Here is a 25393-nt window from a genome sequence, read left to right on the forward strand (position 1 = left end):
GCTGGGGAAGGTGCATTCCCAGAAGCTGGCCAGGCCTTACGTGGGCCTCACAAATTTATGTCCCACAAAAGGACTCTGGTCAGCCAGCCAGCTCCCACTTCATAGCCAGTGTCTCCTAGACAAATACGTGTGTGGGACTTCCCTGGTGGTCCAGTGGCTAAGACCCCGCTCTCCCAAAGCAGGGGGCCCGGGGTTCGATCCCCGGTCAGGGAACTAGATCCCACAGGCCTCAACTAAGGATACTGAGTGGCGCAACTAAGACGCAGCCAAATAAATAGACGAGTAAATATCTGAAAAACAAAACACCACCAAAACAAGTATGTGTGAAACCAATTCTTAAGATGAAACGAAAGGTTTCTCTTAGGGCCGCCCGGGTGTGGGGAAGCCAGCACATCGCACCTAACGGCATCTGACAACAAAGGGAGAACCAAGCCCTGCCCCGTGCAGACGCCCAGTGCCCCCAGGCATTCTCACTGCTGCGCCACTCACGGACCCTGGAGGGACCCTGGAGGGAGGCAGCACCCACGACCCGCCTGGCCTGGGCTCAGAAGCTCGAGGGACAGTGGCAAAGTCCACTGACAGGCTGCCTTCCGAGCTGGTCTCTGAGACCCACCCAGACGGCTCCGCTGGCAGCTGTAAAGAATGCAGGGAGGGGCCGAAGGAAGGGAGGCGACGGAGAAGACAGTGACCGCCCATCCGGGAAAGGCTGCCCCTGAGAACCCGCAGGGAGGAGGGGGGGTTCACGCCAAGCCTCCAGGGAGCCAGGCTTCACACCATCAGGTTCCCATCACAAGAGGGTCCTTCTGGAGAACGGGTGGGGGCAAGGTGAGGACTCCAAAGGGGGAGCAGAGGAGGTGCCTGCCGCCAGGCAGGGAGCAAGGCGGACAGAAGACACCACCTGGGGAGCAGGACCTCTGGGGCAACCAGGCTCAGAGCCGCCACACCCACCCCCTGGGGAGGGCGTCCCGTGCGGGGACAGCTGGGTGCCCACCACAGCCTCACTTGGCGTGAGCATCCTCCAGCCCTGATGGCGGGGGTGCGGGCAGGTAGGGGAGCTGTCTCTGGACCTGAGTCAGCCCCACTGCTATATAAGCCACTGGCTTGTATCGAGCCAAGGTCCAGATATTCAGATCACCTGTGAAAGCGGAACCGCCCACAGGCCTCTCCCGCGGGGACCTGGCCTCAGAGCACAGCAGGCTCCTCCTGGGCGGCACAGACCTCGCCAGCCAGACTCGGAAGGAGGTCGGGAGAAGCAGAACCCAAACACCAAGCTAGTGAGGGCACCGCCCTCGAGAAAAATATGGCTTCGGCTTCGGTAATAACGCTTCGGAGGACAGGAAATAGTGGAAATTTCAAAACTGGATTTACATATGCACCGAGGTTACCAGACTCAGCTTCCCCAAGCTCCAGAACAAAGCTCTGGTTTCCTGGGAGAAGAGGGAGGGGGCGGAAGGATGAATAAGCGGTTGTGTTTCCGTTGGGGTGAACCTGGCCGGCCTGAAGGAGAGGCCCTGGCTCAGCCCAGGCCGCCCATTAATATTTAATCCCAGAGAGGCCAAGGTCTGGGCTGCAGGGGAGAGGGTTCCAGTGAAACTTGATTATGCCGACGCTGGAGATAAAGAAGGGGAGCAGGGCTCAGTGTCCCCGACCCAGGTTCCCGCAAGCCACAGACGCGACATGACTTCCAGGGGGTCTGGGCTGCGTGGACACCCGCCCACTGCACAGCCAGGCTCTGCGGCTGCACGAGGATGTTTACCCCGGGGAGTCCAGCAGGCACTTGGCAAATCTCTACTTGTCAGGGGTACAAAGGCCTCCAAGACCAGGCCTCGGCCCAGAGCAGGGATTCGCCCCCTGGTGGCAGGTGACAGTCACTGCAAGAGCTTAAAAAATTCGTCAGAAAGACTGGGAAAGAACAAAAGATGGGGGGCCAGAGGCCTGGGTAACTCTGAGAGCTCCCACCTCAGGGTGTCTCCAGCCACCTGAGGGCCAGGCGCCTGGGGCTCGGGCAGCAGGCCGTGGGTCTGGGGGCTCCCCACCTGACTGCCATGTGTGCTGTTCTTCGTGGGTGAGAACAATCTCACTTTGCCGACAAAGGCCCGTCTAGTCAAGGCTATGGTTTTTCCAGTGGTCGTGTATGGATTGAGAGCTGGACTATAAAGAAAGCTGAGTGCCGAAGAACTGATGCTTTTGAACTGTGGTGTTGGAGAAGACTCTTGAGTCCCTTGGACTGCAAGGAGATCCAACCAGTCAATCCTAAAGGAGATGAGTTCTGAATATTCATTGGAAGGACTGAGGCTGAAGCTGAAACTCCAACACTATGGCCACCTGATGCGAAGAACTGACTTACTGGAAAAGACCTGATGCTGGGAAAGATTGAAGGCGGGAGGAGAAGGGGATGACAGAGGATGAGATGGTTGGATGGCATCACCGACTTGACGGACATGAATTTGAGCAAGCTCCACGAGCTGGAGATGCACACGGAGGCCTGGTGTGCTGCAGTCCACGGGCCAGAGTTGGACGCGACTGAACTGATTTGACCACAACCTCAAACAATTTTAATGTTTGAAAATGAATGCCCTTAGAGAATAGTACTGATTTCTTTTTTTTCCTAGAAAGAAGTAAACAGGGTAAAAAATAGTAAGAGCCTGGCACCAGGGACCTGAGGTTTTGAAAGGAACCAGGTGACTCCAATGTGGCCTCCAGGGCCGAGAACCAGTGGTTTCAGTCCTAGTGATTACCAGGCGGCTCAGTGGTAAAGAACCCACCTGCCAACACAGAAGATGCAAGACACGTGGGTTCGACTCCTGCATCGGAAAGGCCCTCTGGAGGGGAAATGGCAACCTACTCCAGTATTCCTGCCTGGAAAATCCCATGGACAGAGGAGCCTGGTGGGCCACAGTCCATGGGGTCACAGAGTCGGACATGACTGAACAGAACGTGCACACACAAGATGACCCGGCCAGGGGTGGTGGAAAGCGAGCTGGCTGTTGGGCTGAAGTCCCTGGATGACTGACCCTTCTGGTCTGCTGATGGCTCTGGCATATCCTACCTCTGATCCATAAAAAGGGGTTTAGAGCTGTGAGGGGTCCTGGCTCGGGAAGCTGATGCTGTGAACACCAGTGCCCCCTGGGGGCCCGCTCTCCCTGAGCAGGAATGCTGGGGCGGGCCTGGTCCAGTCAGCCACCGTCCTGTCCTCTGGCCCCGGGAGGCCATGGACTGTCGTGTCTGGAAGGAAGGCGGGCCCCTGGTGGACACCTGGAACCTGTGGCTCCTCTGCACCCCATTCTAGCTTTTGCTCTTCTCAGCGGGGGCACAAGGGTCTTCTCGGCCAGGCTGAGACCCTTTAATCTGGTCCAACCTCCTCCTCCGGGGGGCTCCCCTCACCCCGCTAACAAAGCCTGCCATCAGCCACCTGAGACCTAGTCCTTAGATTTCAGCAGACAAAGGAGTAGTGAGTGAGGCGGGTCTAACCCCAGGACACAGTGCTTTTGCTGGGGGTCCTGGAGATGCCTTGAGATGCTGGGCACAGCGAGGAAGTCCTGACTGAGGCTAAAGACCTACAAGCATCTCGAGGGTGGCTGGGTACCACTCACAACGGTGACGCGTCATCCGCCCTGTGGGCCCCAACCTCACAAAGCGTCCTCAGTCCCAGGTGAGCCTTATCCTAACTTCCTTAAAGGCAGTGGCTCCTGGATGCAGGCCAGGCTTACCCACTGCCTGCCCTATTAAGACCACACTTTGTTCTCGAGCCTTCGGAAGGGGACCCATAGCCCCAGTGGACGGCCCAGGGCACTGAGGCCCAGGAAGAGACAGACTCACTTGTGGTCACTGCGCCAGGCTTCTGGGGGCGCAGATTTGGGTACTCTCAAGCCCATTGCCCCTCTCCACCACGTGGGTTTTAGGGAGAGTGATCGCAGTGCTTTGGAATGAGGGGAGAGAATGACTAGGGAGGGGCTTCCAGAGCCCACTCAGGGGCTGACCCTCTGTGGGGCCCCAGCCTTCCCCAGCTGCGGTGGGGACGGGGCAGACCCCGTGGAAGTGTCCAGCTCAGGGTCTGGCGCTGAGGAAGTACTTGAGAAGTTTCGTCTTCTTCCCTTTTTCAATTAGACAGTTTAAAGTTTTAGTTTTCAATAGATAGCACCTTCAGGCAGTTCAGAAATGTAAAGAATCGGATCTGGTCACAGCGGGCAGTCCCTCTCCCCTCCTCACCCCTACCCTCACAGTTAACTCTGGAGTTTGTTTCCGGGTATCTTTTCAGACTCCCTGTGTGTCCGGACGTGCAAACGTGAGGAGAGAGGACTTCTCTGTCTTTAGACAAGTCATGCAGCCTGTTACCCCGCTCTAGCTGTTTCAGGCTACCTGGCATTGTGCTGTGTTCACTCTGTCTCCTCCTGTGAAGGGTGGGGTCCTAGCTGGGCCGGCCCCTCTCTGAAGCCCTTTCTACACATGGAGGGGAGAATTGCGAGCTGAATCAACCAGAGCGGAACTGCGGAGTCAGAGTCCATCAGTGGGTAGTGCTCACGAAGGGTTCAGATGTGTTTTCATGCTGTAGCGACTTAAAGCCAATATGTTTTTTACAAAAAGCATTAAACAAGCAGAAGCACTGTTGCCTGGGAATTCAGGAAGGCTGGGGATGATTTGGCAGCCCCCCAGAGAGCGAGGCAGAGTGGTCTGGGTCTTCTTCCCGAGCCCTGGCTGTCTCCCTCCCCATGGCAAACTGAGGCCCCAAGGCTGGACCCAGGGCCTTCAACCTGAACTCTGAGCTGGGTTTAGGACACTGGTTGTTGTGACTGCTGGAGAGGATGAGGGGGTTCCCAGCACTGACAAGAGTTTAGAAAAGCAAAGGCCAGCCTCTTACTTCTCCCCTCTGCTCTCTGGAGGTGCTCAGGGTGGGCTGGGGGTCGGGGAAGACATGGGGGACCCCATACAAAGTCAGATCCCATCAGAGGGAAACTGAATCTGCTGAGCTTGGCAGGGAAATGGTTTTTCACCCAGTACTCAGCTCAGGTGCCACCTCCCTGGAAGCCAGCAAAGACATTTGCCTGGCACAAAGGGAAAAAACAGCTTTCAGAATGTCTGTCACCGAATAGGAGAAGCGTAAAGCTAGCGCCTGAACTGCTCTGTGCGTCGGGACGGTAAAAGAGTTAGAGGGCTGGGCAGCTAACTCCCATTTCCGGGAAAACCACTGACAAAGAAGATCAGAGAAGAGGGCCAAGGATGACGCAAGAAGGGTTCACCACAGTGTTCGTTACGAGAGCAAAGAGCCGCAACCCAAAACGGCCTCTGCTAGGGAAGTGGGTCAACAGACTGTGCCTGAACGCTAGAATGTTATACGGCCATCAAACGTTTGTCTTCAAAATATATTCCCTGATGCAGGGGCGGGAATGAAGTATGTTGAGAAGAAAAGCAGAAACGAAACGAGTGCACGTGCCAGGTCCACAGCTGGGGTCATGGGCAGACGTGCGAACAGGCTGGGCGGCGGGCCAGCTGCGACTCACAAGTGCCTTCTACTTTCCTCCTCATGCCGCTTCTAATTTTCTACAATGAATGCCTATTAATTAAGGATTGAGTCGGGGGGAGGGGGACCTCCATTTCGCAGCACCCATTTTTTAAAGGTACGTAAGATTAAAAAAGAAGGTAACTGATACACTACTATGTGTAGTAAAGAATCCTCCCGCCAAAGCAGGAGACACAGGGATTTTTCAGTCCCTGGGTTGAGAAAATCCCTTGAGGAGGAAACGGCAATGCACTCCAGCGTTCTTGCCTGGGAAATCCCAGGGACAGAGGGGTCTGGTGGGTGACAGACCACGGGGTCACAAAGAGTCAGACATGACTCCGTGACTGAGCACGCACGCACGAGAACCAATTGCATAGCACAGGGCACCCTACTCAATGCTCTGTGGTGACGTAAGTGGGAAGGAAATCCAAAAGAGAGGGGTGATGTGTATACACAGCTGATTCACTGCTGTACTGCAGAAAGTAACAGAACATTAAAAAGTGACTATACTCCAGTAAGGGCTTCCCTGGTAGCTCAGCTGGTGAAGAATCCGCCTGCAATGCAGGAGACCCTGGTTCAATTCTTGGGTCGGGAAGATCCTCTGGAGGAGGGGATGGCAACCCACTCCGGTATTCTTATTCTGGAGAATCCCTGTGGACAGAGGAGCCTGGTGGGCTATGATCCATGGGGTTGCAAAGAGTCGGACACGACTGAGTGACTACGCCCAGCACAGCACATACTCCAATAAAAGTTAAAACAACAATAATAAACCACAAAACAGACTGATGTGTGGTAAGGCAGTGGTTAAACAGACAACTCTCTAATTCCTACATGAAAAATTCCCCAAAGAAGTAGTTTATTGATTACCTCAAGGAGTGCACTCCACTCTGCAAAGCCGCAACTAAGGCCTCAGATGGCTGTTTACGCAGCAAGAAGGCCATGGTCACAGAATATTCTGTCTTGGCCCGTCTGAAGAGCCTGCTTCTCAGACTACAAGGACCGGCTCAAAGCTGGGGGGACGGGGGAGGTCTCTGGCCATCCCTTAGATCCTGGGGGTAATATCATTCGCTCGCTTTGCCTCAGACAGTGACTTTCTTCCCCCAATTCTTTGCCTGAATTCAAAAGCACTTCTGCCTCAAAGCATTTCAACAAAAGGAGGTGGTTATAAACCGTTTCTCTCCATCACTGAGAGAAAGGCTCAGTGATACAGCTCCTGAGAAGCACGGGGTTTGCTGGGGAACAAGACAGAACTGGAGAGACGGTCTGTGGACTAGGAAGTGTACTCATTGTGGGGAGCTGGCTCTGGGGTCGCCAGCTCTATCGTTAGCTGTGTGACCTTGGGAAGGTAACCTCACTGAGACCCAGGTTTATAATTTTTTTTCCGGCCACGCCACTCCGTTTGTGGGATCTTAGTTCCCTGCCCAGGGACTGAACCCAGGCCAGTTCCCTGCCCAGGGACTGAACCCAGGCCCGCGGCAGTGGAAGCTTGGAGTCCCAACCGCTGGACCACCAGGCAAGTCCCCCAGTTTTATAATTCAGAAAGCAGGCCTTGAGACTATACTATCTGGAAGTCCTTTCCTGCAGGAAGACTAGCACGTGGAGCTCTTACTGAAAAAGGCAGGTCCACGTAGAACGCGTGTGCTACGTTGCCCAGTTGTGTCTGACTCTTTCTAACACCGTGGACTGTAGCCCGCCAGACTTCTCTGTCTGTGGGATTCTCCAGGCAAGAACACTGGAGTGCCATTTCCTCCTCCAGGGGATCTTCCCAATCCAGGGATCGCACCTCCATCTCTTACGTCTCTTGCACTGGCAGGTGGATTCTTTAGCATTAGCACCACCTTGGAAGCCTCCCATGTGGAACAGACTTTGGCAAAACAGCAAAACCCTGGGTTTTTGCTGGAGGAATTAAAGACTCCATCCATGCAGTCTTTCTGCAGCACTGGCTGCTGCAGTGCAGCCACAAAGCCTGAGACAGGAGCCTGACAGCAAGGTAGCTACCACACTGGGTGGCCCGTGGGGAAGCAGAGGGACACGAGGTGAGAGACGCTGAAGGGAGGCGGCCCTTGGCTGGGCAGTGGCCATTAGGGGTGCACCTCCTCGGGGCCTTGATGGCGGCAACGCCTCTTGGTCGGGCTCGCGGAGACCCGCCTGTCCTCAGGTGAGCCCCGAGGCTCTGGGGAAATCCCTTCAGCTGGCGCTGGCCTCTCCACACCGGGCTCTGCTCTCAGCCCCCAGTTCAGATTCAGTCCTGGACCCGGGGTTCCTGACCGTGCCCCCGGGACGGCCCCCTACCCTGTGAGTGATGCCCAGATCTGACCCTGCACCTCTCATCTCTCCTGAATGTCAGACCCACGAGATTCCCATTCTCCTACCATTCAGGGCTCCTCGAGCCTAATCAAGATGAATGCCTCTGGGAAAAATACGGTGAAAAATAAAAAGGGTAAGGGCTTTGAAACGCAAAGAGGGTATGATGACAGCCCCAGGTCTTGTTCTGGAAGGTGCTCGGGTGGGCGACACTCAACACCACACTGAAAGGCTCTATCCTTACCTCCAGAGGCGGCAGGTGTCTGAGCGCAGAGACACCCCGCAGGACAGAAGCCACCACCCAGTGTCAGCCAGGCTGCCGGGCGAAGTGTGTGTGGTAGGGGGAAAAAGCCCCTCTGTCTGTCCTTCCCCTCAACCCAAACTGAACAACATGGCTGCTAACACCCTTCCATACTTACTGGCATGGTTTTGTCACCGAAGAAATAGATGGTCTTATAGCCGTCCTTCTCCACATGTCCCAGGCAGTACCTCTTGTCCCAGCCATCGGGGAAGACATCGAAGCTGATCTGGCCTCCTGCCGAGCGGGGTGGGAGACACACAAGCCAGAGATGCAAAGGAGGTTAATGATGTGTCACTGAAAAAAACATGTACTTCAAGCTAGTCTGTAACTGGAGCCCCAAGGTTGACTTTTATTACCCTGGCTTGCTAATTACCATACTTTAGGGGTAACTTCAATCACTCCAGTGTTCTCGCCTGGAGAATCCCAGGGACAGGGGAGCCTCGTGGGCTGCCATCTATGGGGTCGCACAGTGTCGGACATGACTGAAGTGACTTAGCAGCAGTAGCAGTAGGGGTAAGTTCTAGGAATTTGTTTTTCCCCTAAATAATTGTTGCTGTGGTTGTCTTATTTTTAGTTAAGGTATGGATATATACATATATTTTTTGATGTGGCTCATTTTTAAAGTCTTTACTGAACTTGTTACAATGTTGCTTCTGTTTTATGTTTTGTTTTTTTTGGCCCGGAGGCATGTGGGATCTTAGGTCCCTGACCAGCGATAGAACCTGCCACCCCTGTATTCGCAGACGAAGTCCTAACCACTGGACCACCAGGGAAGTCCCTAGAAATTAATTTTGGCATTACACTTCCCCCGCTCCCAACATCATTTCACTTAAAATCTAAAAATCTGAAGTCTGAAGAAGAGACGCAGCATGCTGACTCAGAGTGAGAACCACATCTGCCTCTGCAGGGCAGGGTCAGACACTGAAGCAGCCTGGCACGCACGCTGCCAAGGGCCTGCTGCAGCCCTGCTCACCTCCAGCCACACCACGCTCTTGCTGCGTCCTCCCAACAGCAGGATGCACCCAGCTTGCTGTGCAGGAAAATGAAAATCCCACAGACAGCGATTTTCCACACAGCTTTCATGGGCAACAAAAAACCCTTTCAAGGCTTTGTCGGGACACTTAACAGCCCATCCATTTATCTTTTACACAGAGTCCCCCTGCAGCTCTAGTTTTCTGGCAAGTGTATGCTTGCTTATTAGAGCTGGTGAAAGGAGAGGGCTTTAAGAAACGGCTCACCAGCACTGACAGTAGAAACCTGTCTGCTTAAAGCTGGGCGTGTTCCACCTGATTGCAAGGTGGAGACGCCCAGCACTGCAAGAGGGGCTCTGCATCAGACACAGAAACAGCCGCGCGGGCCGGTCACTGTCGGCAGAAGCTCCGGGAACCTAGACGAGAGCCTGCTCCTTTCTGGGCCCCATTTGTTGATCTGTAAAATCAGCCCAAGTGACTTCTAAGGTTCTCTGCTGGTCACATATTACAGGATTTCAGACACATTTGACTTACTTGACCTAACGGGCCCCCTCCAACCCCTGCCCTGTCCCATCTCTTCTATGGAGTCACCCACGTGCTGTCCTCTGCCCAAAGGTGTGCGGATAAGTTCTTACTCTTCAAGCGCACGTGTGTGCCTGTGTGTGTGTGTGTGTGTTCAGTCAAGGCCTGTAGCCCTCTAGGCTCCTCTGTTCACAGGGTTCTCCAGGCAAGAATGCTGGAGTGGGTGGCCATTCCCTTCTCCAGGAGAGCTTCCTGACCCAGGGATTGAACCTGAGTCTCTTGCATCTCCTGCCTTGGCAGGTGGATTCTTTACCACAAGTGCCACCTGGGAAGCCCCTTCGTCACACACAGTTCATCAAGCAAGATGCTCTCGTTTTTGAGCAGAAGAAGCATTGGGAGGAGAATCCTGCTGGGTGAGGATTCAGAACCAGCAGCCTGGAATTCATCTTCTAGTCTGGCAAGTTGCTGCTACGGCTGATTCTGCAGGAGAGTGGTTTTTATTTTTCAAAAATTTATTTTAGGCTGTGCTGCAAATCTGGAAAACTCAGCAGGGGCCACAGGACTGGAAAAGGTCAGTTTTCATTCTAATCCCAAAGAAAGGCAATGCCAAAGAATGCTCAAACTACTGCACAATTGTACTCATCTCACATGCTAGTAAAGTAATGCTCAAAATTCTCCAAGCCAGGCTTCAGCAATACGTGAACTGTGAACTTCCTGATGTTCAGGCTGGTTTTAGAAAAGGCAGAGGAACCAGAGATCAAATTGCCAACATCTGCTGGATCATGGAAAAAGCAAGAGAGTTCCAGAAAAACATTTATTTCTGCTTTATTGACTACGCCAAAGCCTTTGACTGTGTGGATCACAAGAAACTGTGGAAAACTCTGAAAGAGATGGGAATACCAGACCACTTGATCTGCCTCTTGAGAAATCTGTATGCAGGTCAGGAAGCAACAGTTAGAACTGGTCGTGGAACAATAGACTGGTTCCAAATAGGAAAAGGAGTAAGTCAAGGCTGTATACTGTCACCCTGCTTATTTAACTTATATGCAGAGTACATCATGAGAAACGCTGGACTGGAAGAAACACAAGCTGGAATCAAGATTGCCGGGAGAAATATCAATAACCTCAGATATGCAGATGACACCACCCTTATGGCAGAAAGTGAAGAGGAACTAAAAAGCCTCTTGATGAAAGTGAAAGTGGAGAGTGAAAAAGTTGGCTTAAAGCTCAACATTCAGAAAACTAAGATCATGGCATCTGGTCCCATCACTTCATGGGAAATAGATGGGGAAACAGTGGAAACAGTGTCAGACTTTATTTTTTTGGGCTCCAAAATCACTGCAGATAGTGACTGCAGCCATGAAATTAAAAGACGCTTACTCCTTGGAAGGAAACTTATGACCAACCTAGATAGCATATTCAAAAGCAGAGACATTACTTTGCCAACAAAGGTTCGTCTAGTCAAGGCTATGGTTTTTCCTGTGGTCATGTATGGATGTGAGAGTTGGACTATAAAGAAAGCTGAGTGCCGAAGAATTGATGCTTTTGAACTGTGGTGTTGGAGAAGACTCCTGAGAGTCCCTTGGACTGCAAGGAGATCCAACCAGTCCATTCTGAAGGAGGTCAGCCCTGGGATTTCTTTGGAAGGAATGATACTAAAGCTGAAACTCCAGTACTTTGGCCACCTCATGCGAAGAACTGACTCATTGGAAAAGACTTGGATGCTGGGAGGGATTGGGGGCAGGAGGAGAAGGGGACGCCAGAGGATGAGATGGCTGGATGGCATCACTGACTCAATGGACGTGAGTCTGAGTGAACTCCGGGAGTTGGTGATGGACAGGGAGGCCTGGCGTGCTGCGATTCACGGGGTCGCAGAGTCGGACACGACTGAGCGATTGAACTGAACTGAACTGTGCTGTGTAACACGCAGGATTAGTTCCCCGACCAGGGATTGAACCCATGCCCCCCTGTTTTGGGAGTGCAGCGTCTCAACCACAGGACTGCCGGGGAAGTCCCAGGCGAGTGCTTTCCCTCTTATGGATGGGCCACCTGTAAAATCCTGCTGCCCATCAGCAAACTGAGCACTGAGTCCAAGAGCTGAACTTGGACTGGGCCGTATGGCTGTCACCAGCCCCATGTGGCTCATGAGCCCTGAACGTGAACTGAGTCCAAGTCCAGAGCACACTGGCCCACAGCCACCTCCCAGCATGAACCCCTCGGACATATGGTACCTATGGAAAACGTGAGGCCTTTCCCAGCAAACTCTTTTCGCAGATCCTCCACGAACTTTTGTCTTATGTTTTCTTTCTGAGGAAGACAAAAAGATACAGAGTCTAGAGCAGTAGACAGCAGGCTTTCTTGGCCACAGACAGGCACACCACGTGTCCGCATGCCCGGGCTATTTCAGGAAGACTCACCCGATCGAGCTCGTAGAACTCAATGCGTTCTTCCTGGCTGCAGCTTCTTCCGATCGGCGACACGTTCAGCATCCCGTTACGGAACTCTATGAAAGTGCCCCTGGGCGGGAGGGGAAGGGGAGAGGGGTCCCGGAGACACATTTGAGCAACATGGCAGAAGGACAGATGGGCTAAGAGGCAGCCAATTCCACAGGCAGAGGCGGGTGCGGTCAACATGTGGAGGAGCTGTGCTGGGCCGTGGGCCGTCACCAGCCCCACGTGGCCCGTGAGCCCTGAACTGTGGCTGATCCGATCGGAGATGAGCGTTTAGAGATTTCATGTGAAAAAGTGTAATCCTCACTAATAAGGCTTTCCTTATCTTTTAAAATATTTACTTATTTGGCTGAGCTGGGTCTTAGTTGCAGCATGAGAGACCTAGTTCCCTGACCAGGGATCGAACGTGGGCCCCCTGCATTGGGCGCGTGGAGTCTTAGCCGCTGGACCACCAGGGAGGTCCCGATAACGCTTTACATTGACTGCATTTGACATGACTGTATTTTGGATACATTTGGTTAAATAAAGCATATTAAAATGAATTTCACTTGTTCCTTTCTTTCCTAAAAACCAAAAAACCCAGGACCGCAGAAAGCTCAAAAAATATATTACATTTCAGCTGGACAGTGCTGCTCTTGGGCAGAGAATGTTACAGCGAGCAAAGAGCTATGGAAACAATTACTAGCTCTTCATGCTCCCCGAGGAATCTGAAAGTATCTATCCAGACATCGTGGCCAGTGATTTAGTGAAATGCTGCTTTTCACCAAGCAAAGAGACACAGGAAAAGCTGCTGAGGATCCCAGGTGAGCTCAGTAACACTACTGTGAAGATGAGCGCCAGGCATGGGGCTGGGACCAGATTCCAGGCCAAGGCAGGCCACAGTTTACCAGGTGACCTTGGGCACCGCTCTGAGCCTCAGAAAGGGGCTAAGGGCACTCGCTCTAAGCCCCCAAAGGAGCTCCTGAAATCTTTATGTAAAAGTACTTTGCTAACTGAGTAGCAATGGATACTCAATCAGGTAAAGTGAAAACGGCAAAGTCTCCCTCACTGGACCCTCCCCTGCTGTGCTCCACTTGCAGAGAAAGAGGCAAACACATGTACACTGGAGACACTATCCCAACCCCCGCCCAGCTGACCTGGACTCTCAACAGCCCGGCTGGTCCCCCACTCCGTCTACATGTACACGGGGGTGGGGGGCAATGGTTATCATTCGGGGGCAGGGATCCTAGGCCTGTGGGTCCTAAACTGTCAGTAAAAGAGCTCTATTGTTTCCCCAGCTCAAGGACACGTCATTACTCTCATTCCCGAGAAAGGGAGGGCGGCTGATCCGTTGTTGAATGGCTTCTAACACCAGGACTAAGGCAATCGATCAAGCATTCACTTCCCCCCTGATGATCTGGACTATGTGACATCTCACTGCACCTGCCTGACCTATGCGGGGCACAGAGTGAGGCCCACGAGAAATGTGGGCAAACGCTGCTCAGAGGGTCTCAGCTCTGCCTCCTGAACCCACCGGGAACCCTGGGCTAATTCAGTCGCAACTCTGCACGCTGGTCTCTCACTAGACGACATCCTCTCTGAGAACGGGAGTGGATCTTACCCTCTTTTTATTTTCCCTTAACGCTTAGCTCAAAGTAAAGACTGAACTGACCTGAATTTCTAATTTACGCAAATGTCAACACCACAGGGTAACGAACGCTCATAGGTCACCTCCCAGTTCCAACAAAAACGGATCTTAAGGTCCGTCCGCCTCATCCACCCCGCTTCCTGGGACAGACGAGAAAAGACGAGAAAACCAAAAGCCCCGCCCTCTGAGAGGAGGAGCCGAGCAGGGCCACCTGATTCAGGAAATCAGTCTTTAAAGCGCAGCATCTCTTGAGATTCAATTGCCGTTTCAGAAACGTTTCACCTCCTAATCACTAGGGTGTCACACAGTAAGTGCAGAAAACAGAAGAAAATGAAAAGTATTTCAAAGAAACCACCTGTAACCTCATTACCCAGAAACAGCCACCGTTAGCATCCGGTCCGTTTCCTGCCAATCTTTTAATTGTGGCATGTGTGCATGTTACTATTATTATTTAAAAATGGGAACTGAGATGATAAGTGTTTGGAGCAAGAGGCAGGTTCACAAATCAATGTCTAGAGAGGTCAGAAAAATGAGACAAACAGCCTGTGAAAGGCTGGAGATGGTGGTGGGGGGCAGCACTGTGCCTGTGCCGCTCGCCAGCTGCTGCCATGCTGAGGGCCGGCATTGAACTATTGGGTCTTCAGATGCAACAGAAACCGGGAGCCCGGACATTTAAAATCAGACTTTCAAATGACAGCCCTGGGACTTCTCTGGTGGTCCAGTGGTTAAGAATTCACCTGCCAAGGCAGGGGACACAGTTCGATCCCTGGTCTGGGAAGATTCCACATGCTTTTGGGCAATTAAGCCGGGAACTCTAGAGCCCTCGAGCTGCACACGGAGTCCAGTGCTCCGCAACAAGATGCCACTGCACCGCACCTGGGGTAGGCCCCGCTCGCCACAGCTAGAAAAAAGCCCATGCGTTGCGGCAAAGACCCAGCACAGCCAAAAATGAATGAATGAATGGATGAAAATGAAAAAACGACAGCACTTAATTCAGATTGTATTGAACAGTGGGGGCCAAGTGAACTTGGATCTGGGGGGTGATTTGGCCCGGGGGCCTCTAGTTTTGACCCCCCAGCTGGGGCTGATGCGTTTCCCACGCTGCTGTCACAGGCAGGGGCCTTGACTGGCAGTCTTTGAAAGCATTGAGCTTTCAATTCCTGTCATGTGGACATGCCATCATTTATATAATCATTTGTCCACTGCTAGGACTTCTCTGGCGGCTCAGACGGTAAAGCGTCTGTCTACAATGCGGGAGACCCAGGTTCGATCCCTGAGTTGGGAAGATCCGCTAGAGAAGGCAATGGCACCCCACTCCAGTACTCTTGCCTGGAAAATCCCATGGACAGAGGAGCCTGGTAGGCTGCAGTCCATGGGGTCGCAAAGAGTCGGACACGACTGAGCGACTTCACTCTCACTTCTCCTTTCACTTTCCTTTAGTCCACTGCAGGCCTTGCAGAAGGTTTCCGGTGGCCCCTTGTAAGCACTGCACTGTGGAGTTAACTGAGCCCCAACCCGTCAGATGACGTGACGCTATACTCCAGCAGCACCTCGTTGCTAAGAGCAAACCTACCTCTTCTTCGGGAGCTTGATTTTCGCGATGTAGCTCAGACAGTAGTTGATTAAATCCTGGATTAGGGCTTCACCCAGGTGACCTTGAATATTCTAGATAAAGAAAATGTTGATGTTACTTAACACAGTGGGAGATGTTTTCAAATGGCTTTCCAGCCAAGCCAGGTTTTCAGCCACCGCGGGCCGAAGGTCACCTGGCGGGGCTGGGTGACACCCACACTGCCTTCCTCCTCTCCCTTTCTTATTTGCTGAAAACATTGGGCAAACCAGAAAGGGCTTCAGTCAGAACCATTTCCTGCTTCATCACTCAAGATTTTTATGTCCATTATCTCTCAAAGTACTTCCTGGAAGCCCCAGAAGAGTTTATTCATTGCTGCTTTTATCCCATTAAAATATCTGCAGACACGGATAGAAAACATATTTGTTTCACTTCAGTTTCCTCTTCTGTCTGAACAGAATGATCCTAATGGTAATAAGAGCTACACAGGACTGCATGAAAAATGTCTGTAGCAAGGCAGCCTGCACTGGTCTCTGCTACCAGAACAGAAATATTAATTACCCTTAAAAAGCAATTGTAAAAATTAAGTTAGCAATTTGAAATGTGTAATCGTCGCATGGTTCAACATCCAAAATTTAAAAAACGAGAGTGAAAATTCATTACCATTCAGCCCCTGGAGGCATTTAAGTACCTTTCCAGAAAACATTTGACTAGTAGTCTGTCGTAGTCTGGATACTTACAAACCTACCTGTTTACACAAGAGTTTCCCATCTCTGTATGCTACCAAGCCATTTTCTGGAAACACGTAATCATATTTTTTAATAACTGCCAACAAAACAAAAGAAACTTTAGAATGCAATGAATTGAACCTTGTGTTTCTATTTCTTCATTAACACGTGGCCAACAAAACTGTTAAACTCCAACACTGACCTATCTTAACAGATTGGAAGGGTGGAATAAAGCTCCTTAAAAATTTTTTTAAAAGACGCTTTGTTATCAATTTAACAGATGACAACTAGGCTGCAGACTGGAGAGTTGGTGGTGGGTCACTGCGTGTCTCTGCCTTCCGCCTGTTCATTTGTAAAGGCAAGTGAAAGCCAACAATGGCTCCCAAACCCCACTGTAACCTGCGTCATCCGGACAGTGAGGAAAACCTGCCGAATTTGAGGCTATGTTCCCGGAGTTTCTGAATCAGAACCTGCAGGGGCCGGGTTAAGAATCAGATGATCTGTTTTCAAAAAAGCTCTTCAGGTGATTCTTAAGACCACCCACATCAATCTTGCCTGCGTTCACCCTGTCATTTCAGTCGTGTTCGACTCTGTGTGACCCCATGGACTGTAGCCCACCAGGCTTCTCTGTCCACAGGGGTTCTCCAGGCAAGAACACTAGAGTGGGTTGCCATTCCCTCCTCCAGGGGATCTTCCTGACCCAGGAATCGAACCCACACTTCCTTCATTGGAGGCAGATTCTTTACCGCTGAGCCATAGGGGAAGCCCATATCCATGGATGGTCTCAAACTTCAGGCGCTTGTTATAGTGCAGATTCCCAGGCATGGTGTGTTGGGTGGGGGCCAAGCGCTGCATTTGAACGAGGTCCCCAGGTGATTCTCATATAGGTGGGTCTTTCACTTTCTTCTGGCTCGTGACTATTTTGAATCTGGTGTTTCCACTCACACTCTGAAAGGTAAGACACTGTCCTACACTAACAAAACCTCTCTGAGCCTGTAGTTAAATACATGATCAGAGGCAGAAAGGGCAATCAGGACCAGGTAACAGGGTCTTAATGTGCCCCATTACGTTGTTTATACAGGCTTCCCAGGTGGGCTCAGTGGTATAGAATCCACAGGGTTGATCCCTGGATTGGGAAGATCCCCTAGAGTAGGAAATGGCAACCCACTCCAGTATTCTTATCTGGGAAATCCCATGGACAGAGCAGCCTGGTGGGCTACAGTTCATGGGCTTGCAAAGAGTCAGACATGACTGAGTAAATTAAACAACAAACAACAACATGTTGTTTATGGTGTTTCTAAACAGAGCACCTACAAGGACAATTAGTGAAAGAGGAACAGAAAGCTTTGTTTTGGGCGGCACCCCAAGACATGCGGGATCTTAGCCCCCCAACCAGAGACTTGAACCCATGACTCCTGCAGCGGAAGCATGGAGTCTGAACCACTGGGACCATCAGGGAAGCCCAGAACAGAGGGTTTTAAAGGGCCCCCACAGATTACTCTTTTAGTAACCGGTCGGATACATACAGCCCACACAGATTTTCACTGGAAGGTATTACGTCTCGAGGAGTGGTTCTCAACTGGGGGTGACGCTGCCCCGAGGGACATCTCTGGTGTCTGGAGGCACGTGTGGTTGTCACCCTGGGTGAGGGGGCGCTGCTGGCATCAAGTGAGCAGAGGCCGCAGATGCTGTTCAACAGCGTCCGATGCATCGGACAACAGAGAGTTCTTGGCCCCTGACGTCAATGGTGCCAAAGAGAAAGCTCAGGCCCTCGAGGTCTCCACCCACTGTTTCTCACAGGGCCCCATCTCAGGCACCCCAGCGGCCCTGGGGCCATGAAGATGAATAATCCGTAGTCCCAGTCTTCAAGACAGACAGAAGCAGACAGTCTCCAATACTCAGCACTACATAAGCAGCTCTAGAATCTCCTGAAGGCAGTTGCTGAAGTACGATTCCCAGGCCCCGCGGACCCACTGCGTCAGTCTCTGGCTTCCTGGGCCTGGGGGTCTGGATTCTGGTTCCCTAGTCAGGGAGGAGCCTTGGGTGACTCTGGGAAACACTGAGCAATCGGACAACAGAAGTAGGCGTGAAGACCCACAGGACCCCTCAGCACCCAGGTGAGCAGGGCGTCTGGATGGTGCCCAAACTGAGGCCAGGAAGGCAGTTAACAGATATCAGCAAGAAGGATTCCAGGCCGAGACACAGACACCATTCCTAGGTCCATCTGTCCACGTGTTTGAGTACCAAATGCTTCACCAGCAGCTCCAGAAATGTATTTATAGGATTAAAAAAAAAAAAAAAAAACAGAAAAACTAAGGGCAGAGAAAATGTTTCCCCATCGAGGAAGCAGGAAGGCTGCCCCACAGGCAGGAGGGTTCAGGGCTGTAACCACGACACTAAGTGGCGACAGGTCCCGATAACCTCACAAGAAGTTACTGTTTCACCAAACCTAACGAGCAACGCAGAGCCTACCGTCATCTCCCAGCTGCTCCTGAACTTTCTCAAAGTCCGACCCGCCGACGACACCAATTTTGATCTTCTGCCTCAGTTTTTGCAGAAAGCAATCCATGTCTTTGGTAATTTTCTGCATTTCAAAAAGGAAAATAAACAGTCAGGAGACATGCAGGAATCGGGAGATTAAGACCCCCAAGAGTAACGCAACCTTTACTCTCCTACTTGTCTATCTGCTTCTACATCTACAGGTAAGACCAACTGTTTGGCTGTGCTTTTTGGACACTGGGGGAGTCCCTGGTGGCTCAGATGGTAAAGCGTATGCCTGCAATGCAGGAGACCCGAGTTCTATCCTGGGTCGAGAAGATCCCCTGCAGAAGGAAATGGCTACCCACTCCAGTATTCTTGCCTAGAAAATCCCATGGATGGAGGAGCATGGTGGGCTACAGTCCATGGGGTTGCAAAGAGTCAGACACAACTGAGTGACTTCACTTTCACTTTTCACTTAGGGACATCAAGGTATCAGAAAAAAAAAAAAAAAAAAACTTGTTAAAATTTTTACCTGGCTTAAAACACACAAATAATACAGTAACAGCTGTTGTATTTTGCTCCAGCTTGTTTTTCTCCCTGTGCATTTATACTCTTGTCTGTAGGCACATACATAAAAAAAAGGTTCTACTTTTTGAAACACCAGTTGGACTCAGTGTCTGTCTTGCACAATGACTTGCTTTCTCAGTATTAAGCTGTGATCCTTCCAGAACGCACATAGACCCATTCCTTTCAAATGCTACACTGTACTGCATTTATGGATTCAAGTTGTGGCTAATTCCAACCCATGTGCTAATTCGAAATAAATTTTCAACTGAGATAAAGTGACATCCCTGTGTTAGGCAAACCACAAAGTATCTTTTAAACCCTTGTTTCATTGCTGCTGGCAGTCTTAATGGTACACTTACATGGACACATATCTTCATAAATAAAGCTGTGATTGTACACTTATCTTTACAAATAAAGCTACCAGAAACTGAAAGCAAAAAAATCCACTTAACTTCAGTACAAAAACGTCTAGAGTTCAATCTTCTCTTTTTCTTTAAAAAGCATTAAGAGTAGTACATGCATATGGTTAATAAAATTGTGCAGAAGGGCTTCTAAGAGAGTGCAATCTTTTCCACATCTTCCGGTGGAGTCTTGACCTAGTGGAAAGTCTAGTGGCCTCTGAGTCAGTGACTCAAAACGGGCCCCAGAGGCCCCCACAAGTTGTACTCAGACATGAGCTCAGAATGGGAGGAAGTGGGGAAGAGTCCTGTGATCGCAGAACATTAAAAACGCAACACTAACAACAAACACAACACCTACACCTTCACACAGAAGCCAAAGGTACCATTTATTTTTGTCTGGACCCTTGTGAGCGCCGATGAGCTGAATGGTCTGGCAGGTCAGCCAGGAGACATGCTCAACACGCATGGGTCAGAGAGGCACCTTCTCCCTTCCAGGTGGCAGCAAATATTTTTCGACAGGAAATAAGACCCAGCTGCTTCTGACCACAGTCGAGCATGTAAACTACCCCCCACCGCAGGAGAGAGATATGGAGTCAAGTAGCCACACAGCAAAACTGTCACAATGCTTCTTTTTGTGGGGGGAGGCGCACACCAGAGAGGCCTTTTTCCATTTATTTAAATATATTAAAAAAATGTTTTTACAATGTTGTGTTGATTTCTACCATACAGTGCAAGTCAGCCATAATCACACATCCACCCTCTCCCTCCCCTCCAGGTCATCAGAGTGCCAACTTCTCACCAGCTATCCATCTTGTTTATATGCTGTTGCAACTTTCTCCATTCATCCCACGCTCTCCCTCCCTCCCCCCGCGTCCACAAGTCCATTCTCTGTAGTAGCTGCGTCTTCATTCCTTCCCTGCAAATAGGTTCATCAATAGCACTTTTTAAGGTTCCATATAGGCACATAATATATTTGTTTTTCTCTTTCTGCCTCACTTCACTCTGTGTGACAGGTTCTAGGTTCATCCACCTCACTACAACTGACTCAAATTCATTCTTTTTTTATGACTGACTAATAGTCCTTTGTATATATGTATCTCAGCTTCTTTATCCATTCACCTGTCGACAGACATCTAGGTCGCTTCCATGTCCTGGCTGTTGTAAACAGTGCTGAGATGAACACTGAGACACAGTGTTATGGTTTTCTCAGGGTATATGCCCAGGAGTAGGGTTGCTGGGTCATATGGTAGATTTATTTCTAGTTTTATCTCCATACTGGTCTCCATAATGGCTGTATTAGTTTATACTCCCGCTAACAGTGTAGGAAGTGAAAGTGAAGTGAAAGTCGCTCAGTCATGTTTGAGTCTTTGTGACCACATAGACTATACATATCCAGTCCATGGAATTCTCCAGGCCAGAATACTGGAGTGGGTAGATGCTCCCTTCTCTGGGGTATCTTCTCAAGCCAGGGATCAAATCCAGGTCTCCTGCATTGCAGGCGGATTCTTTACCAGCTGAGCCACCAGGGAAGCCCAAGAATACCAGAGTGGGTAGGCTATCCCTTCTCCAGTCAATCTTCCTGACCAGGGTCTCCTGCACTGCAGGCGGAGTCTTTACCAGCTGAGCAACCAGGGAAGCCCTACCAGAGTAGGAGGGTTCCCTTTTCTCCACACCCTCTCCAGCATTTATTGTTTGTAGATTTTTTGATGATGGCCATTCTGACTGGTGTGAGGCAATACCTTATTGTAGTTTTGATTTGGATTTCTCTAATAATGAGTGATGTTGAGCATCTTTTCATGTGTTTATTGGCCATCTGTCTGTCTTCTCTGGAGAAATATCTGTTTAAGTCTTCTGCCCAATTTTTGATTGGGTCATGTTTCTAAATAACTCTTTAGTTATGAAAATTCAAGGAATCCTTTATAAGTCATCCCAGACAAAACAAAACACAAGGAGCCCAAAACTTGGAATTAATGTGAAAAAATATATATATAGAAGACTTCCTAGGGATAATTAAGGAAAATTAAGGAGCAGAAGAAGAGTCAGAAAACCAGGCCTGCGGGCCAGAACCAACCCTCTGCTTGTTTCTGTACAGTGACTGCAACACAGTCATATCCATTCATCTCTGTGGTGTCTGCAGCCATGACTACAGGGGTGAGCAGCTCTGCGAGCCTCAACCATTTCCTACCTCCTGTGGTGGGGCTAGGGGAGTTTAGATGCTCGATTGTGGTCACAAGCAGCTTTTTACAGAGCAAAGTTTGCTGACCCCTGTATAAAATCACTTTAGGGCACTGCTGATCATTTCCTTAGGTGTGATCACAAAGTTGTGGTTCCAACAGAGGTCCCTGTCAAGAGCTGCAGGTGTAAATATTCAGGGGTGAAGTACCATTATGACTACAGCTTCAGAAGTGATGCAGCAAAGATTAAAAAAGAGAGCGAGGACTTCCCTGGTGGTACATTGGGTAAGAGTCCACCTGCAGGAGACATGGGTTAGATCCCTGATCTGGGAAGATTCTGCATGCTGTGGGGCAACTGAGCCCATGCACCCCAACCACTGAGCCCACATGCTGCAACTGTTGAAGCCCATGCGCCCAGAGCCTGTGCTCCACAAAAAGCCGCCACAAAAAGTCACTGCACCCCAAGAAAAAGTAGCCCCTGCTTGTGGCAACTAGGGAGAGCCGGAGGGCAGCAACAAAGACCCAACGTGGCCAAAAATAAACCCATAATCAAACAAACAAACAAACAAAACCCAATTGTTGTTGAATCTAAGTGATGTGAATATGGTTCTTTGGGGTACTGTTTTTTTCCCCCAGCGATTCTGTTCGTTTGAAGCTTTTCATGAGAGAAAGCTGGAGAACAGTCCACCAAGGCTTGTGCCCTGCTTCTCTTTGCAGGCTTCTAAGAAGTCCAGTGGGCCTTAGAAAGCATCACTACGAACAAAGCTAGTGGAGGTGATGGAATTCCAGTTGAGCTATTTCAAAGCCTGAGGGATGATGCTGTGAAAGTGCTGCACTCAATATGCCAGCAAATTTGGAAAACGCAGCAGTGGCCACAGGACTGGAAAAGGTCAGTTTTCATTCCAATCCCAAAGAAAGGCAAATACCAAAGAATGCTCAAACTACCGCACAATTGCACTCATCTCACATGCTAGTAAAGTAATGCTCAAAATTCTCCAAGCCAGGCTTCAGCAATACGTGAACCGTGAACTTCCTGATGTTCAAGCTGGTTTTAGAAAAGGCAGAGGAACCAGAGATCAAATTGCCAACATCTGCTGGATCATGGGAAAAGCAAGAGAGTTCCAGAAAAACATCTATTTCTGCTTTATTGACTATGCCAAAGCCTTTGACTGTGTGGATCACAAGAAACTGTGGAAAATTCTGAAAGAGATGGGAATACCAGACCACCTGATCTGCCTCTTGAGAAATCTGTATGCAGGTCAGGAAGCAACAGGTAGAACTGGACATGGAACAACAGACTGGTCCCAAATAGGAAAAGGAGTTCGTCAAGGCTGTATACTGTCACCCTGTTTATTTAACTTATATGCAGAGTACATAATAAGAAACGCTGGACTGGAAGAAACACAAGCTGGAATCAAGATTGCCGGGAGAAATATCAATAACCTCAGATATGCAAATGACACCACCCTATGGCAGAAAGTGAAGAGGAACTAAAAAGCCTCTTGATGAAAGTGAAAGTGGAGTGAAAAAGTTGGCTTAAAGCTCAACATTCAGAAAACAAAGATCATGGCATCTGGTCCCATCACTTCATGGGAAATAGATGGGGAAACAGTGGAAACAGTGTCAGACTTTATTTTTCTGGGCTCCAAAATCACTGCAGATGGTGACTGCAGCCATGAAATTAAAAGACGCTTACTCCTTGGAAGGAAAGTTATGACCAACCTAGATAGCATATTCAAAAGCAGAGACGTTATTTTGCCAACAAAGGTTCGTCTAGTCAAGGCTATGGTTTTTCCTGTGGTCATGTATGGATGTGAGAGTTGGACTGTGAAGAAGGCTAAGCGCCAAAGAATTGATGCTTTTGAACTGTGGTGTTGGAGAAGACTCTTGAGAGTCCCTTGGACTGCAAGGAGATCCAGCCAGTCCATTCTGAAGGAGATCGGCCCTGGGATTTCTTTGGAGGGAATGATGCTGAGGCTGAAACTCCAGTACTTTGGCCACCTCATGCGAAGAGCTGACTCATAGGAAAGGACTCTGATGCTGGGAGGGATTGGGGGCAGGAGGAGAAGGGGACGCCAGAGGATGAGATGGCTGGATGGCATCACTGACCCGATGGACGTGAGTCTGAATGAACTCCGGGAGTCGGTGATGGACAGGGAGGCCTGGCGTGCTGCGATTCATGGGGTCCAAAAGATCTGGACACGACTGAACTGAACTGAACTGAAGTCTCATCTGCTCTTAGATGCAATGGCATTTCTTAGGAAAGCACTTAGAACAGCAACATTCTACTAGCATGCTGAAATGCGCAAAGCTCTGGACACCACTGGTTATATTTTACCTGATTAGGTCATATCCTGTTCCAGCAGCTGCAAGAAAAGATAATCCATTTGTTTGCTTTTGGATTGCCTTGTGCTTATCAGTGTTTGAGATGTTGTTTATTGAGGAAGGGAAAGGTTGTATAATGCAGATCTGTTGCTAAATTAGCTTTATTTTTTACCTGGAGCACCTAGTGCATAAAACTTAGATTTTTTTTTTTTTAAGTGTAAAAATCATGTTAACCAAAGAAATGTTTCAAATGTTTCAAGGGAATACACTGCAGGTTGCCTGGTTTTGCTATTTCATACTTTGTGCTTATATGTCCTGATTCCTTCTGGGAATCAGAAGCATGTTCCTGAATGGCAGACCTAGTAACCAGAACAGCCTCCACCTTGAAGCCTTGGCAGAAAATGGCAGACTTGGCAAATAACAATACCCTGAGGCCCAGAGACTTTTATCAGATCTTGTATGGAAACCAAGGTCATGGTTTCACTGTGTCTGTTTCCTCATTTAAAATGAAAATAACTACCCTATTTGGGATGAAAGAGGGAGAAAGGTTAAGAGGCTCTAATGATATTGTGTAAGAAGCCTTGGAATGTAAACCAAAGATCATTACAACCAAAGGGCCAAACTGAGCAGCAGTTTTATTAGAACACAGCTATAGTGTCTATGTATGGTCGATGGCTGCTTTTGCATTAAAGTCGAGTAGTTAGTACTGATCATATGGCGGGTAAACACAAAAGTATTTGCTACCTGGCCCTTTACAAACAATGAATTACTGACCTTGGCTCTGAACCACTATGGGTTTTTAACAACTTACAAGTGTGCGTGGATCGTGGACTCTCAGAGTCAAAAAGGGCCTTTGGAGAACTTACAGTTGAGTAGAGATCTCTTCAAAAAAATCAGAGATACCAAAGGAACATTTCATGCAAAGATGGGCTCGATAAAGGACAGAAATGGTATGGACCTAACAGAAGCAGAAGATATTACGAAGAGATGGCAAGAATACACAGAAGAACTGTACAAAAAAGACCTTCACAACCCAGATAATCACGATGGTGTGATCACTGACCTAGAGCCAGACATCCTGGAATGTGAAGTCAAGTGGGCCTTAGAAAGCATCACTACGAACAAAGCTAGTGAAGGTGACAGAATTCCAGTTGAGCTATTTCAAATCCTGAGGGATGATGCTGTGAAAGTGCTGCACTCAATATGCCAGCAAATTTGGAAAACGCAGCAGTGGCCACAGGACTGGAAAAGGTCAGTTTTCATTCCAATCCCAAAGAAAGGCAAATACCAAAGAATGCTCAGACTACCGCTGGTTGCACTCATCTCACATGCTAGTAAAGCAATGCTCAAAATTCTCCAAGCCAGGCTTCAGCAATACGTGAACCGTGAACTTCCTGATGTTCAAGCTGGTTTTAGAAAAGGCAGAGGAACCAGAGATCAAATTGCCAACATCTGCTGGATCATGGAAAAAGCAA

General features: G+C 49.7%; 1 protein-coding gene across 2 annotated transcripts in view; it reads right to left on the bottom strand.

Moving 5' to 3' along the window:
* PMM2 (phosphomannomutase 2) overlaps positions 1–25393 on the bottom strand; it is a 32807-nt gene that overhangs the window by 2588 nt on the left and 4826 nt on the right. For both annotated transcript variants that reach the window (XM_070362269.1, XM_070362270.1), the window contains 6 exons: positions 18443–18554; positions 15991–16067; positions 15246–15337; positions 12013–12112; positions 11827–11902; positions 8221–8336 (listed from right to left, as the gene is read on the bottom strand). In XM_070362269.1, coding sequence (XP_070218370.1) covers positions 8221–8336; positions 11827–11902; positions 12013–12112; positions 15246–15337; positions 15991–16067; positions 18443–18554 — 573 coding nt within the window. The remainder of the gene's footprint in view (positions 1–8220; positions 8337–11826; positions 11903–12012; positions 12113–15245; positions 15338–15990; positions 16068–18442; positions 18555–25393) is intronic.

Source organism: Bos mutus, chromosome 25 (genome assembly GCF_027580195.1).
Source record: "Bos mutus isolate GX-2022 chromosome 25, NWIPB_WYAK_1.1, whole genome shotgun sequence".
NCBI classification, from domain to species: Eukaryota; Metazoa; Chordata; class Mammalia; order Artiodactyla; family Bovidae; genus Bos; species Bos mutus.